This window comes from Podarcis vaucheri, assembly GCF_965113315.1.
Source record: "Podarcis vaucheri genome assembly, chromosome: 3".
Classification (NCBI taxonomy): domain Eukaryota; kingdom Metazoa; phylum Chordata; class Lepidosauria; order Squamata; family Lacertidae; genus Podarcis; species Podarcis vaucheri.
In genome coordinates this window covers 13034459-13055735 of record NC_138761.1, presented here as the reverse complement: position 1 = coordinate 13055735, position 21277 = coordinate 13034459, and the positions used below count along the sequence as shown (strand labels likewise).

At 42.7% G+C, this 21277-nt stretch overlaps 1 protein-coding gene across 8 annotated transcripts in view; it reads left to right on the top strand.

Moving 5' to 3' along the window:
• EML6 (EMAP like 6) overlaps positions 1-21277 on the top strand; it is a 174534-nt gene that overhangs the window by 84967 nt on the left and 68290 nt on the right. For all 8 annotated transcript variants that reach the window (XR_014218163.1, XM_082217210.1, XM_082217209.1 and 5 more), the window contains 8 exons: positions 982-1088; positions 4326-4444; positions 5992-6178; positions 8275-8380; positions 11821-11914; positions 17151-17251; positions 17939-18141; positions 20160-20271. Coding sequence is in view for 7 of the 8 variants with exons in the window: in XM_082217210.1 (XP_082073336.1) it covers positions 982-1088; positions 4326-4444; positions 5992-6178; positions 8275-8380; positions 11821-11914; positions 17151-17251; positions 17939-18141; positions 20160-20271 (1029 nt within the window). In the remaining variant the exon portion in view is untranslated. The remainder of the gene's footprint in view (positions 1-981; positions 1089-4325; positions 4445-5991; positions 6179-8274; positions 8381-11820; positions 11915-17150; positions 17252-17938; positions 18142-20159; positions 20272-21277) is intronic.

Here is a 21277-nt window from a genome sequence, read left to right as displayed (position 1 = left end):
ATTATGGTCCCAGGATGGGTTATTACAGCAACATAATATACAGTTGTAGAGCAGCTACAGTTATAAAAACCAACAAGCCATTCCATCTTGAACTGAGCAGTATAGATTCAGCCAAAAGACATAGGCCCCTCAAAGCAAAATACCTTCCCTTGCCTTGGGTGCGAAGAAGTTGCAATTGAAAAGATAGCTTTGATGGATTGAATGGGTTTCCTTTTAATCATTATCCCCCAGAATACTTGAATCCAACATGTACATTGATTGCCTTTTGCTTTCCTACAGGCCCATGATCTCACTGGGTGCAGTTTGCTCAAATAATGCATGTACACAATGTTCGCTGTGCATCAGGGGATGTCCACACATTTAAATCAGTAGCTTATAAAAATCATTTCAAACTGCAGAGACCCACAGGAATATTAACTAGGACCAATGAAGACAAGTTGGAATAGGAGACATAGGGAGGTTTGAATTTGCTGGAGAACAGATGGGGAAACACTGTGTACACACAGCTTTCTAGCGTGTCACTAATCGATGTCAGTGGGAATCCTAGAGAGTTGTATGTGCACAGAGTAGAGAACAATATGAGCAGCTGGAGCTGTATTTGAACCTGCTCTCCTGCAGCTGAACAGAAAAGCCAATTTTCAGTGAAGAACTGCATACTTCTGTAGAATTGTGGCCATAATGGAAAAGAGAAATAACTGAAAATTCGTGGAAGGGGTCACTGAACACTGTGCTTTGCTTGCATCTTTGGTTAGGTTCAGTGCGCATGTTTCTACTGCCAAATCAGAAACACTAACCAATTGTTTGAATAAAATAAAATAAAATAAATCCTTCCAGTAGCACCTTAGAGACCAACTAAGTTAGTTATTGGTATGAGCTTTCGTGTGCATGCTCAAGTTTTTGTATTCATTATTTGCGGGGATGTGGCTTTAGTTTTAAATTGCCTTTATTAAAATGTCGTCCGGTGCATTCTCCCGTATGCAGAAAGTGGCATAGATTCACACAGCGAAGAATCTGACTCCGACTTATCAGATGTGCCAGAGTTAGACTCAGATATAGAGCAAGAAGCTCAAATCAACTACACCCGACAGGTGAGCAATATGGAAACAGGCCATTAGACCCAGCAACCTGGAAACCCATCGGAACATCTTCAGCGGAGGGATTTTAAAGCTGAAGGAAGGAAAAGTTGAGTGAAAGAACTGAGCTCGAGAGTTTAAATGAGAGACCATGTTGAATTTAAGGCTAAAAATATGTACTGGGGTATTTAAACTGTCTTTGTACTCAGCTTTTTTACCCTGATATTATTATTATTATTATTATTATTATTATTATTATTATTATTATTATTATATTTTTATATAAAGATTTTCCATAGGTAACAAAAATACATTCAGTGTCTCTGTCTTTAAGTCTTAGCATCCTTCATACAAATGAATTGCAGTCAGTTGGAGACATTTTTTGTTGGAGATAATGTGGGATTGAGTAGGGGAAAGAGAGAGGGGGGGAGAAAGTAGAGAAATAGAAAGTTAGGAGGGGGGCAGGGAGATGAGAGGGGGCATTAAGCTTTCTTTCTTTGCATAATATATTAGTGGAGGCTTTTTTGTTGCCATTGTCATGTGGACAGCGGTCTTATTTTTAGCAAGAGGTCAGAGAGATGACATGGCATGTTAATCATGGGACTGAACATTAGATCAGTTAATTAGAATACCTTTGAATGAGCAGGTGCAGCTCTTTCCAGATCCTTTTAAAAAAAATATGTTGTAAAATATGCAACTCCTCTGCAAGTCTCTTACAGTATCATTCAAAAGATTTTCAAACCCACCACTCTCGTTAGCCGGTAAATCCATAATTAATGTTAATTTATTGTCATAGAATCATCGAATTGTAGAGTTGGAAGGGACCCTGAGGGTCAACCCCCCTGTAATTCAGGAATCATCCTTTAAATTAAAGGGCTACAGGCAGCCCTGTTTAGGGAAGCTTTTAATGTTTGATGTATTACTGTATTTTAATATTTGGTTGGAAGCCGCCCAGAGTGGCTGGGGAAGCCCAGCCAGATGGGTGGGGTATAAAGAATAAATTATTATTATTATTATTCCCAATGAAGCAAGGGATTATATGAAATAAAAATGCTGAATAAGTAAGTAGGAATCACATTTCGTTTTCACTGAAGGGAAGAAGATTTGCATGAAGTTCCTAAGCATGCATTTTTTAAAGACGTAAGTGGCCTTCCATATGTTTTTGCCGTAATGACCCTAAATCTCTTACTTTCCAATCTGTTTGTTGAAGCTAAAAGAAAAAAGTATATTGCTTCAACAATTGCAGCCTTCTCTGCATTTTTGAGAATGTTTATTTATTATTTCCATTTATAAGCTGCCTCTCATTCTGTAGGACCCTAAGGTGCTAAATGTAGTGTACGCCATAAAGCAATAAACAATTAATGAAATCATCATTTAACTCATGTGGACTAATAAAAATATTGAAAGCAACTCAGTGCAGCAGCAGCAGCAGTATCTAAATGGTCGAGTTCATTTACAAATGCCTGTGTGAAACAATGGATGTTTTAAGTTAAAGGTAGTCTTATCTCCATAAGCAGGTAATTCTGCAAATGGAGGGGCCCCCATAGAGAAGGCCCCGCCTTTGTCATTGCAGAATGCATCAGACTCACCAAATGGAATGTGAGGCAGGCTTCCTCTGCAGATTGCTGGACCTGACCTTGCAGTTAGGAGGAGATAACTCAGTCAGTAGAGCATGAGACTCTTAATCTCAGTCCAGTATACCTGAAGGATCGTTCTACCCGGACACTGAGGTCCAGAGCCGAGGGCCTTCTGGTGGTTCCCTCTCTGCGAGAAGCCAAGTTACAGGGAACCAGGCAGAGGGCCTTCTCGGTAGTGGCGCCCGCCCTGTGGAATGCCCTCCCACCAGATGACAAAGAGAAAAACAACTACCAGACTTTTAGAAGACATCTGAAGGCAGCCCTGTTTAGGGAAGCTTTTAATGTTTAATAGATTATTGTATTTTAATATTCTGTTGGAAGCCGGCCAGAGTGGCTGGGGAAACCCAGCCAGATGGGTGGGGTATAAATTATTATTCTTATTATTATTCTTACTCTTATTCTTCTTATTATTATTATTAATCTGAGCATCATGGGTTCGAGTCCTTTGTTGGGCAAAAGATTCCTGCATTGCGGGGGGTTGGACTGGATGACCCTCATGATCCCAACTCTGCAACTCCATGACTCTTAATTCAATTGTCCTGTGTTGTGACTTTTGCTTGGAATGAGTCTTGGGCACAAGAGTTTGAAGTTCCTTCCTCCTCTTCCACAAGGGGGCCTTTTCTGTTCCCAACTTCCAATAGTAGTCCCACATACACCCTTGCCAAAAAGCACTGGCTGAAAGTTCAGGGGCACCCTAAACAGAAGTACCTTATGATGATGGTGGTGGGATGTTCAATCCAATGTTTCTTTAAGAATCAGTGTGCATAGCATTGTGCTAAGGGGCTATATCAGCTGTAACACAGATACTATTGACTGCTGCCTGGAGGTATGACAGAGAATCGTGGGGGGGGGGTGTGACGATAGGAAACGAAGATGCAATGGCTTGGAGGGACAGCTGGAGAGTATATGTAGAGCTGTTATGGCTCAGAGGCCATCTATTAAGGAACAGGGTTGTATGCAAGCAGTCGTGATTGATAGAAACAACTTGGACATGTAGTTTGCAGAGATTTCCAGTGCGTTAGAATCTTGCAGGTTCCCAAACACAGGGAATTTTATACCCACACAGGAATCTTTGGAAGCTGTTTTGCAGCTGTCCACTGGATTAAACCGATGTCATAGTATCTGAGTTCCTAACCATCTCTTTAAAAGATTTGCATGCCTAATATCTGGTGTACCTGTTAGCAGTGTAAATCCATCTCCTAGTTCTTTCAGTGCTTGCAAACTGCTTAAATCTCCTGTGTCATTTGCATATGTCACAAAAACTCCCTGAACAAATGAAGGAAGGATATGCATATGTTTGGTTTTTTTTAATTTAAAAGAATTAAGATAGTGGGGTGGGGGTGGGGAATCAAGTGTCACACATAGACATAGAGACATAATTTTTAAACTTTTTTGTGCAGTAATCGAATGAGCTTGGCCTGATCTTCCATTACTGGGTGGTGCTTCTGATAAAAAGAATTCAGACTTCTCAAAGAGGCAGATTTTTGTCATGCATTACAGGGTAGTGACATTGATCTTGCAAATTACTAGGCCCCGTAGTGGCACAAATAGCAATAAGCCACATGGATTATTGGACTGGGGATGTGTAATGCAATGTAACTCTCGATTATTTTAGGTTTACAAAGAAGATCTACCTCAACTGAAACAGCAAAGTAAAGAGAAAAATCACTCAGTGCCCTTCCTTAAAAGAGAGCGAGCCCCCGAGGACAGCTTAAAGCTGCAATTTATACATGGGTATAATAAATTTTCAGTAGTGACTACTCTTGTCTTTTCGCTTTTATAGACTACAATTTGCAGAAAAAGGTAATCAGAAATAGCACCTAGATTTAGAGACTGTGTCTGAAGTTATCATGAAAACCAAGAAACACATTCTCAGTTTAGGGAAATGGAGTTTTCTGTTAGGGGCTTGCATTGTAGATTTGCATTGTGCCTGCTTCCAAGTCAACAACACATCAGCCGTAGCCTATGTTAAGTATGGACAACTGAAACCTGTAACAAAATGGTGCAGTACTGATTGCTCCTGTTCATTACATTCCTATACCACCTCTCCTTCCAAGGAGCTAAAGGTGGTGTACGGGGTTCACCTCCTCCCCAGTTCATCCTCACAACAACTGTGTGAGGTTGGGTAGCCTAAGAGATAGTGACTGGCCCAAGGTCACCCAGTGAGTTTCATGGCTGAGTGGGGATTTGAACCCTGGTCTCCCAAGTCATAGTTCAACACTCCAACCATTATACCACACTGGCTCTCAGATGCCTCGCTGGTTCTCATTTCCTTTTCCCACCCGCCTTGCAACAAATAGCATTCCATGTCCGCATAACATTCTCCATCCTCTGTGAGCTGTCTTAGCAGCTGACCCCCATCCTTCCCTTAGGGAGCAATTCTAAGCAAAAGTATTGTTTGTATTTATGCAGACCTTGGGGTTCCCCCAAGCTGTACGCTACCTCTCTCTTGTGCACAGATGGTGCTGTCTAGGCTACCGAAAGGAACAGTATTTTAAAAAAAATCAGTTCACCATAGGAAATACAACGTTGCATGAAAATGGATAACTGCTTCCTACAGGCAACAGTGTACAAGGCATAGCTGTAAACGTTTCCCTTTTTTTAAGGGAAATTCCCTTATTCCGAATTGGATTCCTCGCAAGAAAAGGGGAAAGTTGACAGTCCACCCATTTGCTTTAACATACGGAGGAAGGTGGAGGTGAAAACTTCCCATTTCCTTTTCCATCTTCACGTCAAAGTTGGCTTTCAGAGTTATTTTCTGGATAAGTAATAATTTTAACTGTCTGGAACTCTTGGCTGGACTAGCTGTAGCTTAACACAGCAATATTTTGCATAAAAAGGGGAGTCGTGCAGGCTTTTTGCTGGGCACCACTGTAGAAATGAATTCCTTTGAAAATATCCATTAATATCAGTTCGTCTGCACACAGGACTGTCCAATGAAACCCTTTTTAGCATGTGTTGAAAGCTCAGATTTAGTTCAGGATTTAAGGTGAAACTGGAAGACAACTTGGTTGTAGAATGTGAATGAAACCAGTTACCTGGTTCTAAGTAGCTAGCTTGTGATATTTTTGTCCATCCCAGGAATACCACTCAGCATTGTTCTTAATCCACTGCTTCTCATATTGAATCTGTATCCTAAACACATTACTTAGAAATGGAGTCTGCTTGATTTCAGCAAAATCTGAAGGCACTTAGAATCATAGCACAATATCCTTTGCGTCTACAGTTTGCAGGCCACTTTGCTAAAATGTTCACCTTTTGCTGTTTTTCATTCATCCCAGTTACAGAGGCTATGACTGCCGAAACAATTTGTTCTACACACAGATTGGGGAGGTGGTATACCACATTGCTGCTGTTGCTGTTGTTTACAATAGACAGCAACACACCCAAAGACTGTATCTCGGTCACGATGATGATATCCTCAGTCTAGCCATCCATCCTCTGAAAGACTATGTTGCTACTGGACAGGTAAGATTTTGGAGAAACAATGCTTGCCAATTCAATGGAAATTTATTATTATGATCATTGTTGTTGTTTACTTGTTGTTGCACTTTGTTTTTGTAAAATTCAAATATCATACCAACCTCCTTAGGAATGGTGTGATTTAGTGTATTGCAAATGGGACCTACAAGAAAATGTTGCATTGGTTTCTCCTCACACCTTAACAGGTCTGCTGCTGTACACCCAGCCTTCCTGTGAGATATGATAAGCTGTAAGAGGCTCAAACAAGCCAATTCATTCCCATCCTCAGTTTTCCAGCAGTAACTCAACATTCTACCATTCTTGGAGGCCGCTGAGCATGCTCAGTCCTTGTTTGGCCAGTTTGAGTTTGAGGGGCCCCTGTTATTTTGGGAGCTCCTTCAGACTTTTATTTCAAAATGTTTCTTTTGTATTGCTGCAAACCTTGGAGTTCTCCAGACATGCTGATACCTCCCCCTTGTTTCTCTGCTTGGCTCCAATCCTGTTGGCATAGGGTACTGTTTGCTTCTAGAAGGAGTTATTATTGCAGCTACTATTTTAGTTTTCCATTTCTGAGTGTACATTTTAGGGAGAGATATTAAGGTAGTCTGCATAACTATCAGCATAATGGTTTCATTGGGATGTCCATGTTCAAACATCCCTATGGCCAAAATGTGCGGGGCAGGGGTGCAAGGAAGACAAAGTTGAATGTTGCCTCTGCTGATACTAAGGAACCCGTATCCTTGCAGAAAAATAGGAGAGCATCTCCACAACAGAAGGCAGGATGTGGGCATCAAACCATAAAATACACCTATGTTACAGGGAATGTATACCATTTATAGTATAGATCAGAAGGTCGGCGGTTCAAATCCCTGCAATGGGGTGAGCTCCTGTTGCTCGGTCCCTGCTCCTGCCAACCTAGCAGTTCGAAAGCACGTCAAAAGTGCAAGTAGATAAATAGGTACCATTCTGGCAGGAAGGTAAACGGCGTTTCCGTGCGCTGCTCTGGTTTGCCAGAAGCGACTTAGTCATGCTGGCCACATGACCCGGAAGCTGCACGCCGGCTCCCTCGGCCATTAAAGCGAGATGAGCTCCACAACCCCAGAGTTGGCCATGACTGGACCTAATGGTCAGGGGTCCCTTTACCTTTACCTTTAGCCAATGATATGGGGAGCAGTGAGGTTTACTGGCAGCGATATTTATACATCCTGATAAGCAGCAATAACTAAGGTTTCAGGAGGTCAGATGTCCCACTATTGCTGCAGCATCAAGAAAGGAAAATATAGGATAAAGTTTAAAATAAAACAGAGTTCCAGTTTGGGGAATGTTAGACTCCAGTGATGGCTAGACATCCAAGTGTATAAATCAGAGAAACGTGTTTTTTTAAAAAAAAATTAGTTTGGCTAGAGGGAACCAAGTAGGGATGAAGACGATGATACATGTATGAATCATCAGTCTGATAGCGCTGGTCAAAGGATCACCCCGAAATAGAATGCAGGAAGAAGAAGAGAAATGCTTGAAGGCTTAAAGCTCATTGGAGCAATCCCCAAAAGTCAAACAGGAGGAGGAAGGCAAAGTACTGGAGAGGCTGCTAAGAGTGACAGGAGGGAAAACAGAAGAGGATAGGGAGGGCAAACTGAGGATGACTCCAAGGGAAAGGTTGCAGTATGTTGTTATCCAAATGCCTGCTGGTAAAAAGGGTCTTGGAGGAACAGGAAGCGTGAAGGTAGGTGTGTGTCAGAAGACCCCTTGACCCCAGAGGGTACCCAAGGAGAAGGAATTGAATGGGAGAGCCAATAACTAGGTGCTCCATAGATATATTTTGTACTTGAGGGACGTAGTGAAACTGAGGAGAAGGATGCAAGGATGACAGCTTTGAAAATGGAAGTAAGATTATGAACAACGGATTGTGGCCAAGTCTAGATGACAATACGGGCAGGAAGCCTCTTGTCAGCACCTGAGATATCAAAGTAAACCGCACTTAAGAGACATCTGGTTGAGAAAACTAGGAAGTGCTTCCTGGTTGAAGAGTGTGGTGGGTGGAAATTATTACTGTCAAGTTTTTTGTTTGCACACAGCCGCTCACACCAGGTGTTCTGATTTAGGTTGGGAGAGATGCCGCCATTCACGTGTGGGATACTCAGGCACTCAAATGTTTGTCGCTGCTAAGAGGCCAACACCAAAGAGGCGTCTGTGCCCTTGATTTTTCAGGTAAGCAGCTATCCACTGCCAACTAGGGTCAGATGGATCCATCAGTTTGGGTTGCTGTCCAGTTCTGTTTTTCTCTCCAATATTAGTATTGCCACATTTCCTTATCAGTTTCCAAATAAATAGGTTCAGTTCCCACTTTGGAGCAGCTCATGAGTGCGTAAACCTTAAAGCAGGTTCTTATGTCACTGTTCTTTCCCTTTCTTCATAACAGTATTTATCAATAAGGCTAGCAATAGTGGAATTTACAGAGGGATGTTCCTAATGGATGCTGTGTACAAACAATCCTTAATATGCCTTATATTGTATCAGACTTTAAGCTGGCAGGCCAGGCCTGCTCCTCTTTTAATTTTTGTAGGGTGCCTAGTTGTGGGAGTTATGTTTTATATGAAAAATAAATAGCACTCCTAAAATACTACCTGTTTCACACTGTTATTGATGTGTTGTGCTTGTTGCAAGTTTCTTACAATCTATACTTCAAAATGTGGTCCCGTCCCCCCCAAGAATGTATTTTGAATGCCGGGGAAACATTTGATTTGAGAGCAAATCCCATTAGCAACAGCCTCTCCGCGTGGGTGGGGCTGTGCCGCTAGATATTTTGTAAGTTTCGTGGGAGATTATACCCCTTGCCTGAATCTGCTCGGCAACTGCTGATCTGATTCACAGTAGCTACCTCCTAAGTCTGCTTTCCTCCCTGATGAGTTCAGTAAGCGCTCAGTGGAGCACATGCCACGATAGCCTTCTCCCCTTTGTTTGCAAGCCACATGTTCTGTTGGCCAGGAACCACAGGCTGGATTGACAGTGTCAACAGTTCAGTGAAATCAGGCTAGTTTTTTATTTATGCCGGTGTTGGGTTGGAGGTTCTCCTTCCACTGAACACTGTTGAAGCTAAGCAGATGTTGGTGCTGCTGGCGGCTAGAGAGGCTGCACTATGCTCTTCTTTGCTTTCCTTGAAAACGAGTACAGGCATACCTCAGAGATATTGTGGGTTCGGTTCCAGACCATTGCAATAAAGCGACTACAGTGGACGCTCAGGTTGCGAACATGATCTGTGCGGGATGCACGTTCGCAACCTGCAGTGTTCGCAACCCGCAGTGGCACGTCTGCACATGCGCGGGTTGCGATTCAGCGCTTCTGCGCATATACAACCACCAAAACCCAGAAGTAACCCCTTCCGGTACTTCCGGGTTTTGGCGGGTCTGTAACTCAAAAAAAGCAACCTGAAGCATCTGTAACCCGAGGTATGACTGTACAGTGGTACCTCGGGTTACAGATGCTTCAGGTTACAGACTCCGCTAACCCAGAAATAGTACCTCAGGTTAAGAACTTTGCTTCAGGATGAGAACAGAAATCGTGCAGCGGCGGCAGCAGCAGGAGACCCCATTAGCTAAAGTGGTAGCCTCAGGTTAAGAACAGTTTCAGGTTAAGAACAAACCTCTCGAACAAATTAAGTTCTTAACCCTAGGTACCACTGTATTGCAGTAACGCGAGTCACACAATTTTAGGGGTTTCCCAGTGCATATAAACCAGGGGTCAGTAAACTTTTTCAGGGGTCTGGTCCACTGTCCCTCAGACCTTGTGGGGGGCTGGACTATATTTTTTGGGGGGAAAGAGAATGAATTCCTATGCCCCACAAATAACCCAGAGACGCATTTTAAATAAAAGCACACATTCTACTCATGTAAAAACACACTGATTCCTGGACCATCCGCAGGCCAGATTGAAAAGGCGATTGGGCCGGATCCGGCCCCTGGGCCTTAGTTTGCCTACCCATGATATAAATGTTACCTTTATATTATAGTGTAGTCTAGTGAGCTGCAAGCACAGGAGAGGGTAAACCTGGCTCCAGCCCAAGCCAGCTGCACTCCCATGGCCAGAAGAGGGGTAGGGGGTGGGACTTCCTTCCCCTGGAAGCGCCTAGGCTTGCTGCAGCTGCAGCTTTGTTAAGGCGCAATATCTGTGAAGCGCAGTGCAATAAAATGAGGTGTGCCTTAGTAGTGGGCCTTATCGTTCCTGTGAAAGAAGGAAACGGTGTTTCTGTCATGTATTCTACTCAGCGTTGATCCAGAGGAGAACTCGAACGTATAGTTAGCAGAGTGAAAACTTAAACACGTTGCAAGATTCCCCCAAAAATAGACCAGAGGCAATTGTATTTCATCCAGCAGAGCTTTACTGCTACTGAAGGCAAATGAGCACCATGGTCACAAATCCAATACATTCAGGATTGGCACTGTCCATAAGAAATCCAGTTGCAGCAGACTTAAACTTACAATAACTCATAAAAAGGAAAAAATTCCTTCCAGTAGCACCTTAAAGACCAACTAAGTTAGTTCTTGGTATGAGCTTTCGTGTGCATGCACACTTCTTCAGATACACTGAAACAGAAGTTGCCAGATCCTTCTATATAGTGAGAAGGTGGGGAGGGGTATTACTCAGAAGGGTGGTGGGAATGGGAGATTGGCAGATAGCTGAGATGAGCCTGTTGACGACTCTTAACGACTGTAATAGGTCTTACAGGAAAAGGCAAGGGGTGAGAAGGTGAGAAATGCCTTAGTCATGTATAATGAGATAAGAATCCAATGTCTCTGTTCAAACCAGGTCTCTACATGGTTTTAAGTTTGGTAATGAGTTGCAATTCAGCAGCTTCTCTTTCCAGTCTATTTCTGAAATTCCTTTGTAGTAAAACAGCTACTTTGAGATCTTGTATAGAATGTCCTGGGAGATTGAAGTGTTCTCCTACTGGTTTCTCTGTTTTGTGATTCTTGATGTCAGATTTATGTCCGTTTATTCTTTGGCGTAAGGTTTCATAAAAAGGACTAAACCTTAACACTATATTCAGAACACCACACCAGAAGGAAGAGAGATAGAAAGAGTGAAACCCAGGCTCCTTCTGGCCTTATTATTATAGTCGGCATGACCTTGACAGAAGAGACAAGAGAACCAGCTTAAGCCACCTGTACTCAGCTTCTCTGAAGGAATAACCCAAACATCAGGAATTCTGCTTTTTTCTTTCACACACAGCGGCTTCCAGAACCCTCTTGAATTAATTAGAATAGGAAAGATTTCTACACATCAGATCAATACTTTCTGTACTAAGAAATGCAAACTGACAGTTTCTCCTTATTTTAATTTGCCTCTTGATACTTTTCTCAGTAAATTCTGGTGATACTGGGGAGAGGTGTGGCAGAGAGCTAGATAGTGATGTGGGTGTCATATAATAAGCTACGAAAAAGTTTAGGAACCTGATAGGTTGACCTGTACATGCTGTGACTGACAATGCTACAGTTAGCAGAAGATTTGCTCCTGCACCGCAGTAAAAAATTATGTTTATTGTGAAGCATCCAGCTGCATCGCTATTAGTACCTGTACTTTAAATTTGTAATAAATAAATGCAGCATTTGTCAGATTTCTGTTAAGGGTTTCTCACCTCTGATGTTGTGCAGCTGATGGAAAATGTCTGGCGTCTATTGGGTTAGATGACAATCATACCATCGTACTCTGGGACTGGAAAAAAGGAGAAAAGATGGCAGCAACTAGGTAAGAACGTTGTCACGCAGCCATGCTCTCTAACAGCTTGAGTTGCATGCATATATTTTTTTCAGGTCCAAAATTTAGGATGCTGTTTTAAGAGATCAAAATACCACCTTCCTCCCATACCTTAAACCTGTATGTTTAGTCAAGAGAGAGAGAGGAAGATTGTGATTTTCATCAATGCCCCACCTTCTCACATGCCAGATTTCTATGCATTGATTAGAGCAGAGATTTCCAAACTGTGTGTCGCGACATGTTAGTGTGTCGGCTGCAGTGTGTAAGTGTGTCACACGAATGGTACCCATGCTCCTCGTGGGGCTGGAAAGAGGTTAGTTTAACATCTGGTTTGCTAGTAAAACTGAATTACTGTGTTGCGTAATGATGCATGCCTAAGAAATGTGAGACCAATATGAAAAGTTCTGTGATTGCTGCACTTCATGGCCCTGTTCACACCAAGAAAATATGTAGACTTAATTCATGGAGGGGTATTTAATCTTGAATGACATATTGATCGTTTTGCCCATCGACACCTGCATGTTCACCAGTATTCCACCTATGTTGTTCATTCCAGATGTTGTTGCTTTGTCCTAACTAGCATAGGAGGTACATCTTGTTGTTTTGTTTTGCTGTATTCCCTAACATTAATGATGGTAATAACATTTTCAGCCTTATATTATTAATTCTGGGCTGCATCAATAGGAGTATAGCATCTAGATCAAGGGAAGTAATAGTGCCACTGTATTCTGCTCTGGTCAGACCTCACCTGGAGTACTGTGTCCAGTTCTGGGCACCACAGTTCAAGAAGGACACTGACAAACTGGAACGTGTCCAGAGGAGGGCAACCAAAATGGTCAAAGGCCTGGAAACGATGCCTTATGAGAAACGGCTAAAGGAGCTGGGCATGTTTAGCCTGGAGAAGAGGAGGTTAAGGGGTGATATGATAGCCATGTTCAAATATATAAAAGGATGTCACATAGAGGAGGGGAAAAGGTTGTTTTCTGCTGCTCCAGAGAAGCGGACACGCAGCAATGGATCCAAACTACAAGAAAGAAGATTCCACCTAAACATTAGGAAGAACTTCCTGACAGTAAGAGCTGTTCGACAGTGGAATTTGCTGCCAAGGAGTGTGGTGGAGTCTCCTCCTTTGGAGGTCTTTAAGCAGAGGCTTGACAACCATATGTCAGGAGTGCTCTGATGGTGTTTCCTGCTTGGCAGGGGGTTGGACTCGATGGCCCTTGTGGTCTCTTCCAACTCTATGATTCTATGAATTATTATTATTATTATTATTATTATTATTATTATTATTACTACTACTACTACTGAATTAATATACCACCCTATATCTGGGGATCTCAGGGCAGTTCACAGAATAAAATCAAGATATAAAACCGCAAAATACATAATAAAAATAAAAACAACAACCCAGTTACCCCCTTATAGCTTACATTCTTGGTTTCCCCCCCATTCTTGCGTAAGTTTATGATGAATTGGGGGGGGTGTCGTTATGTGAATGGAGGAAACAATTCCACCTGTTCTGCCAAAGCAAAATGTTACTTTGTGCTCTTCTATGCCTTTATTCTGCAGTGTTTGCAACAAATGACCTATAGCTGCCCTCTTGCTGTGGACAGCAGTGTGGTTGGAGGGGAGATAGTTTCTCCGCCTGAACCTCCCTTGCAGTTTTGGTGGTATAATATAAATAGATTTTCCAAGTCTGATAATGTCAGACAACCTCTCCTGGGCCCACTCCCATCTTCCCCATCTCAAATTGGAATACGTATTTTTATTTTCCATTTGTTGCCTGGGAGTTTATCTGTTAACCTTGCAAGGGCTAAGAAGCTTTTGTGATTGCCTGAACGCTCAAAGTTTTCGGGAACAGTTTGGTCACTTATCTAACTGGTTCTCTAATGGACGTTTTCATTTCCACTATTAAATAGAAGCTTCCCTTTTTATAAAATAAGGACTGCGAACAGGCAAATCATGGATCTCAATGATTTCTTTCAATGCAGTACACTTGCTTTGTCTATTATTAAACAGTAGTAGGGTGTATTTTTTTATCTCCGCATAAAGTATTTGGCTGAAATCTTGCATACAGTTGAACTGTGTTACATACTGGTTCAAAACACCCCAAAACATCTGAGCTTGAGTCCTTTGCCCTCCAACCAACAGCGACGGCTGGGTGGGTTTTTGAAATGCACCGCAGCCCCCCCTGTTGATAAGACAAGACATCAGAGTTCATTCAGATGGCAGAGCGTTGACATCCCATTCGGTTAATCTGCTGCATCAATGTGTCTTCTGCAAAGTTAGAATCCCCTTTGAATTTAAGTTTAGTTTTTGAGCCTATACTTTAAATACACCGCCAGGGACCACGCACAACCCAGAGGTGGCGAATTCTCTTAACTTTTTTACAATGAAAGCTACGTTTCTCATGCATGAGCTGCCATATCCCTTTGCAAAGATGGGAAGGCAGAGCCTTTCAGCTCTTCTCCTCCCCGTACAACTACCAGCCTAATAACTTCTTGCAAATATTCTAGCCGGATTGTGATGATTTAAAACTTTGTGGGGCAAATCCCAGGACCCACTGAAATAACTAACATGAATTAATCAAAATCTATATTTCATGCCTTATTTCTGTTGGCTTTAACTGTTCTTTGAAATATGGTGTTAATTTTTGCCCTTCTAATTATCCATCTAATGTGCTGCAATTACTTATCACGGATCTTCCAGTCCTCCTTCTGGGACTGCTTAAATATTAATAGCAACTTGCTTATCGCCTAGTGGTTTAAATGGTACTCTTTATAGCTCTCTTAATTAATTTGACCTGTGTCACCTTTCCCTCTGTTATCTTGAATACATTGAAGCACAGCTGTGTGGTTTTTTTACCCCCGTATGAATTACTTTGCCAACCATTTCCTGAAAAATTCTCTCCATATGAAATAGAGTCTGCTCAAGATGGGGAAGATTTGCTGAATGAGAGTTATGTAGCATTGTTTCATTTGGTCAGATCCAGTTACTTTCCTGTTAGACTGATATACAGGGGACGTCCGTAATAGTCTGGAACAGCCTTGCTCAACCTGTGGGTCCGCAGATGTTGTTGAACTACAACTCCCATCACCCCTAGCTAGCAAGGCCAGAGCTCAGGGATGATGGGAATTGTAGTCCAACAACATCTGGGGACCTACAGGTTGAGAACCACTGGGACTCTGGAGGCTGAGTATCGCCATGATATTTTGTAGCTGTCACTTCTCGGCCTTTTGGCTAAGATCAAGTGTAGCATCTTGTAGCCACTGATGGACTTAAGCGTAACTGCTGCCTCCCATGTTGTTTTTGCTGAGTTGTGACCTCTCTGGGGGTCTGGGCAGTGTTTATGGAGGTCCTGAGCCGCCCAGATGACAAGACCCTCCCCCCGGTCTTTCTGATGTGGTCCAAAGGAAAGCAGAGCAATACATTTGACACCATATTGGCTGCAGGAGTTGCCAGAAGGAGGTGTACAAGGAGCCATCCAGGGAGGAATATGTGTATGGTTTTACTCCTTAGCATTTTCTTCTCCTGAAGATAGCCCTCAAGTTTGGGATCAGAGTTTTCCTTCTCCAAGATGGGCTGCCTTCCTCAAGAAATTGTTGTGAATAATGCTGAAACGACTTCCTTTAGTGTCTGCCTACTAAACTAAGGATCCATACAGTACAACTCCAATAAATGTCTCCATTCCTCTTGATTCTGTTCCTGTTCATTCCTACTATTAGTTCTATGATTTTGGGGTGTATGCTATTATCTCATGAAACAGTGAATACATAATTGACCGGACCCACAATGAGTTTCATTGAGCTCTGCTGATCAGTTTAAAATACTGATACTTTTTTTTTTACCGGTCACCTTCACAAACTATGGGAACGAAGAGAGAGCTTTAACTTTGACTGGAGCCGTTATGGATAACTCCAGTTTGTTCCCTGTTCCCTTTTGTTCATTTAAATTAAAACACTTCAATAGTGCCTTTCAGAATTCACAAAAATATCAAAACAGATTCAATAAAATTGGCATTAAAACAAAAGTACAGTAACTAGGAAAGTTTTACAAAGGCTGGATATCAATGACCAGAAATCCTTGGCCAAACATGTATGTTTTTAGCAAGTGTTGAAAACACACTGCAACTGGCAGTTTTTCATGGACTGAAAGTAATTTAGCAGTTGAAGAGAATTAACAGGACTGGAGGAATTATAACAGGGGTGAAACTTACCAATATATATTTATATGTTTCAAGACTACAATTCCCATCATCCCTGACCACTGGTCCTGCTAGCTAGGGATCATGGGAGTTGTAGGCCAAAAACATCTGGAGGGCTGAGGCTGAGGAAGCCTGCTGTAGAGTAACGCTTGTTTTGACGGACATCTGCTTCCTTCCTGCACTTGCTGCATGAACTGGATTCAGCAATATTTAAAATGTCATAGATAATATTGATCATATTGAGATGGATCTGTCTTCACTCTGCAGGCTGTGCTAACTTCTCAGAGGATGTTAGAACTCCATTCAGTCATAGCAGATAAAACTAAAATGGCTTGTCAGAGGGACTTAATTCAGACTTTTCCAGACTCTGACCTCGCTTCCAGATGACCTGTTTTTTTACTATTCATCCTGATTCATTGCAAAAAGTTTGCAGGGAGTTTGTGTGACATCTGCTGTTTTTTGAGCGTTCATTCTGATCTATGCAACTTTGCATCAAGTGATTGGTATTCCATATTCCCCCATCTCCTTCCTTGCTGTGAAAAAATGGAGGGGGGGAGCAGGTTTGTTGCACAAGAGCACCAAAATAGTGCAAAATAGTGACAGTTTCAAGCCCCTTAAGACTACAAGAACCATTTTCATATACCGTATGAGTTTTAAATCTTTCTGTTTGGATCGGCAATAATAGGGATGTAAACCTACAGCAACCAGAATGTATACTAAATTTCTCTTCAATGTCTGTCTTGCAGTAGCAATGCATAGTACACCTGTTTAGTTGTGTCCTTTTGTTGTAAAACAGGTCTGCTGCTGTTACAACTTGTTAGAGTCTAAGGCTTGCTTATCGATCAATAAATCCCCATTCAACTCATCTTTCTAATTTCTAAAAAAATATCCCAAAGCAGTGCCTTCTTTTGCATGCATTTTTTTTAAAAAAACCCACACACATCTCACAATGCACCAGAATCTTTAAATAAAAAATAAATGGCTAGACAACTCATGTATTCTTTACTCTTTAATTCATTGCAGAGGCCATAAAGACAAGATATTTGTAGTGAAATGCAACCCGCACCATGCTGATAAACTGGTAACCGTTGGAATGAAACACCTCAAATTCTGGCAGCAAGCAGGTATTGTGTTGCATTAAGAATGTTTAATGGTTATTGTATTTGTTTAGAAACAAATAAAAATTAGTTTAAAAAGAAAAGAACGTAAGTTATTTCTTCCCCTTGGGCCATTCCAAGCTGTTCACAAGTCTGAGCCTTTCTCTTGACCTACCTCTGCTGGAAGTCATTCCTTTAGTCACAACCAGGATGTGAGCTGCTGTGCCCCTACACAACAGATTCCCAGTTAAGTTCCTCTGATAGCCAAAGCAGTTTTTCAAACCACCATAATCAAGGGTTGTTGGCACTCGTTGTGTGAACTGGTGTCAACAGTGTGCAGGGCTCTCAATTTTGTCAACTAAGGAGTATCTGAAAGTACAGTGGTACCTTGGGTTACAAACGCTTCAGCTTACAGACTCCGCCAACCCAGAAATAGTACCTCGGGTTAAGAACTTTGCTTCAGGATGAGAACAGAAATTGCGTGGCAGCGGCAGCGGGAGGCCCCATTAGCTAAAATGGTACTTCAGGTTAAGAACAGTTTCAGGTTAAGAACGGACCTCCAGAACAAATTAAGTTCTTAACCCGAGGTACCACTGTACCTTCACAAGGCGTAACAGGGCAGGAGCCATCATTAGGCCGTTCATCTCTCTCTCACACATACATGCACATACACACAATTATAATAATGCGTGTTGCTCTGTCATCACAATTCAGGTGGTGGTTTCACCTCCAAGCGTGGCGTCTTTGGGAATATCGGGAAGCAGGAAACCATGATGAGTGTTTCGTACGGACGAATAGAGGACCTTGTTTTCTCTGGATCTGCCACAGGAGACATTTACATCTGGAAAGATATTTTGTTGCTTAAGACGGTGAAAGCTCACGATGGGCCTGTATTTGCCATGCATGCCTTAGATAAGGTATGTATGCCTTGCGCCACCACCAGATATTCTTTGTTTGGCTTCGGAATTTCACAACCATTTCATATAATTTCACAATCTCATTTCATATACCTATCTCGTTTCAAGCCCACCCCATGCACACACAAAACAGACACAATTTCACATTGGCATCCTTGGGGTTTGGATGCCCAGGAATCATTTGCTGCACCCTATAGCAGTGATGCCAGTAGGAATTAGGTAAAGGTAAAGGTACCCCTGCCCGTACGGGCCAGTCGTGTCCGATTCTAGGGTTGCGCGCTCATCTCGCTCAAGAGGCCAGGAGCCGGCGCCGTCCGAAGACACTTCCGGGTCACGTGGCCAGCGTGACGAAGCTGCAGCTGGTGAGCCAGCACCAGCACCAGCGCCGCACATGGAAACGCCGTTTACCTTCCCGCTATAAAGCGGTACCTATTTATCTACTTGCACTTTGACGTGCTTTCGAACTGCTAGGTGGGCAGGAGCTGGGACCGAACAACGGGAGCTCACCCCGTAGCGGGGATTCGAACCGCCGACCTTGCGATCAGCAAGTCCTAGGCACTGAGGTTTTACCCACAGCGCCACCCGCATCCCTAGTAGGAATTACAGTACTTGGCTGAATTAGATCAAGGATCTATCTATTCACTGCTTCTGAGCATGGACACTGGCTGAGATCCTAACTTCACTTACCTTGCTTTACCTAATTGATTTTAACTGGTCTTCAATGGTTGTCAAAACATAACAATTCTGAAAATTCTACCTCAGAAGCCTTGGACTTCAGTTTCCAATACAAATCCGACTTCCAAGGCCGCTCAGTTGCTTTTTCCCAGTGTCACTGGGATTCACACGTGCCACAGTTTCTCTCACATGTCATTTAGAGAGCTACTAATACAATTTTATGAGGTTTGTAATCTTTGAACTGGCAAGCCGATTGCTATTATTTGGGATTATCTGGCTTGAAGAATTCTGTGAAAGTTTTAACACGCCATGGTCAAAGGGATGGAAAACTGGGAGGGGGTTACCCTGTTAACAGCATCTCTGCTTATCAAGTTCCAACTTTTAAAAAAGAAGAACACAAGTGCCTGTCTTATACCAGGCCACATAATTAAAATATACTCGGTGTTGAGTGTTGATTTCATGCTCTTTATTTCAGCTCATGGTAAACAGTGAGTGAGTGATTTCCCCCAAAACCTCCCCCCAAAATATACATTATTTACACAATGGGTCCCGTGTGATTGGCTGATTCACCTTCCCTCCTGGAGCCTGATTGGACTGCTCCTGCAGGCCAATCCAGTTGCAGATTCACTTCCTCCTGAAGCCGGATTGGGACTTCCTGTTTTGAACCTCCCCGTTACGGTGCCAAATTAAACATGTGGGGGAGACGCAAAAGGTGCCCGCTGAATCCCACGTTCACAGACTTCTCCCGCCTGTGATTTTAATGGCTCTCCGCCTTCGCCGTGGCGGCCCAGATTCCCACGGAGCAGATTCCTCCCCCTCAGAGGAATTCCGCCATTACCAGAGGCGCCTCCCCGGAAGTCCCCTACGGGACAGTCTCTCCTGGTATGCCCCACGGAGGACCTTAAGGTCCACAAATGACAACACTTTGGAGGTCCCAAGTTCCAAGGTGGTTAGATTGGTCTCAACTAGGGCCAGGGCCTTTTCAGTACTGGCCCCGACTTGGTGGAACACTCTGTCACAAGAGACTAGGGACTTGACATCTTTCCGTAGGGCCTGCAAGACGGAGCTGTTCCACCAGGCCTTTGGTTTGGACTCAGTCTGACCCTTATTTTCCCCCTCCCCTTATGGTCTTGATATATCAGCTACTTTTAAAATGAGGCTGCATTTAAATTGCATTTTAACCTGTATTTTAAATTGGTTTTTCCCCCCCTATCATGTTTTTTACTGTGATTTTATTGGTGTTAGCTGCCCTGAGCCCAGCTCTGGCCAGCGAGGGCGGGGTATAAATTATTATTATTATTATTATTATTATTATTATTATTATTATTATTACTTTTGTGCAGGGCTTTGTGACAGGTGGGAAGGATGGCGTGGTGGCTCTTTGGGACGACACGTTTGAGAGGTGCTTGAAGACATACGCCATTAAAAGAGCAGCATTGTCTCCTGGCTCCAAAGGTATAACCTCATACGTGAGTTTGGTGAGAGACGCCTTCCTGCAGAACCCCTCCCCAAAATCTAGGCAAATTGGGGGAAACCTAGGCAGTCTGCTTAAGCATCTTATCAGAGCCACCATCAGCTCTGTATTGTTCTGCAAGTAGGGATCAGGGAGCAATTCCGTTTAATTCCCATTTAAAGATTAATCAGCCTAATTTTCACATCCCAAAACAATATGTGAACCGAAGCACATAATGATGATGATGATGGTAAATAAATCAATTTTATTTGCATCCCGGCCAAAGCCAGGCTCAGAGTGGCTAACGTCATATAAATAAGCTACAGATAGGTAGCCGTGTTGGTCTGCCATAGTCAAAATAAAAAAAATTCCTTCCAGTAGCACCTTAAAGACCAACTAAGTTAGTTCTTGGTATGAGCTTTCGTGTGCATGCACAAGACCAAGCTGCTGAATTGCAACTCATTACCAAACTTAAAACCATGGAGAGACCTGGTTTGAACAATGACATTGGATTCTTATCTCATTATACATGACTAAGACATTTCTCACCTTCTCACCCCTTGCCTTTTCCTGTAAGACCTATTACAGTCATTAAGAGTCGTCAACAGGCTCATCTCAGCTACCTGCCAATCTCCCATTCCCACCACCCTTCTGAGTAATACCCCTCCCCACCTTCTCACTATATAGAAGGGTCTGGCAACTTCTGTTTCAGTGTATCTGAAGAAGTGTGCATGCACACGAAAGCTCATACCAAGAACTAACTTAGTTGGTCTTTAAGGTGCTACTGGAAGGAATTTTGTCATATAAATAAGATGATATGCATAATACAAGTGATCAGTCAATTAAGATACATCCCACAATTAATTCCAACAATTAAAATTAAAACTGGAGAAGTGACAATTTTCAGGTTAAAATTGGAAGCGGTTAATACTCACCAAGACCAACTGTTTCCACTGATATTATAAGGACCTATGAGCAGGCTGGGAACCTCCTTCGTGCTTGTTCTTA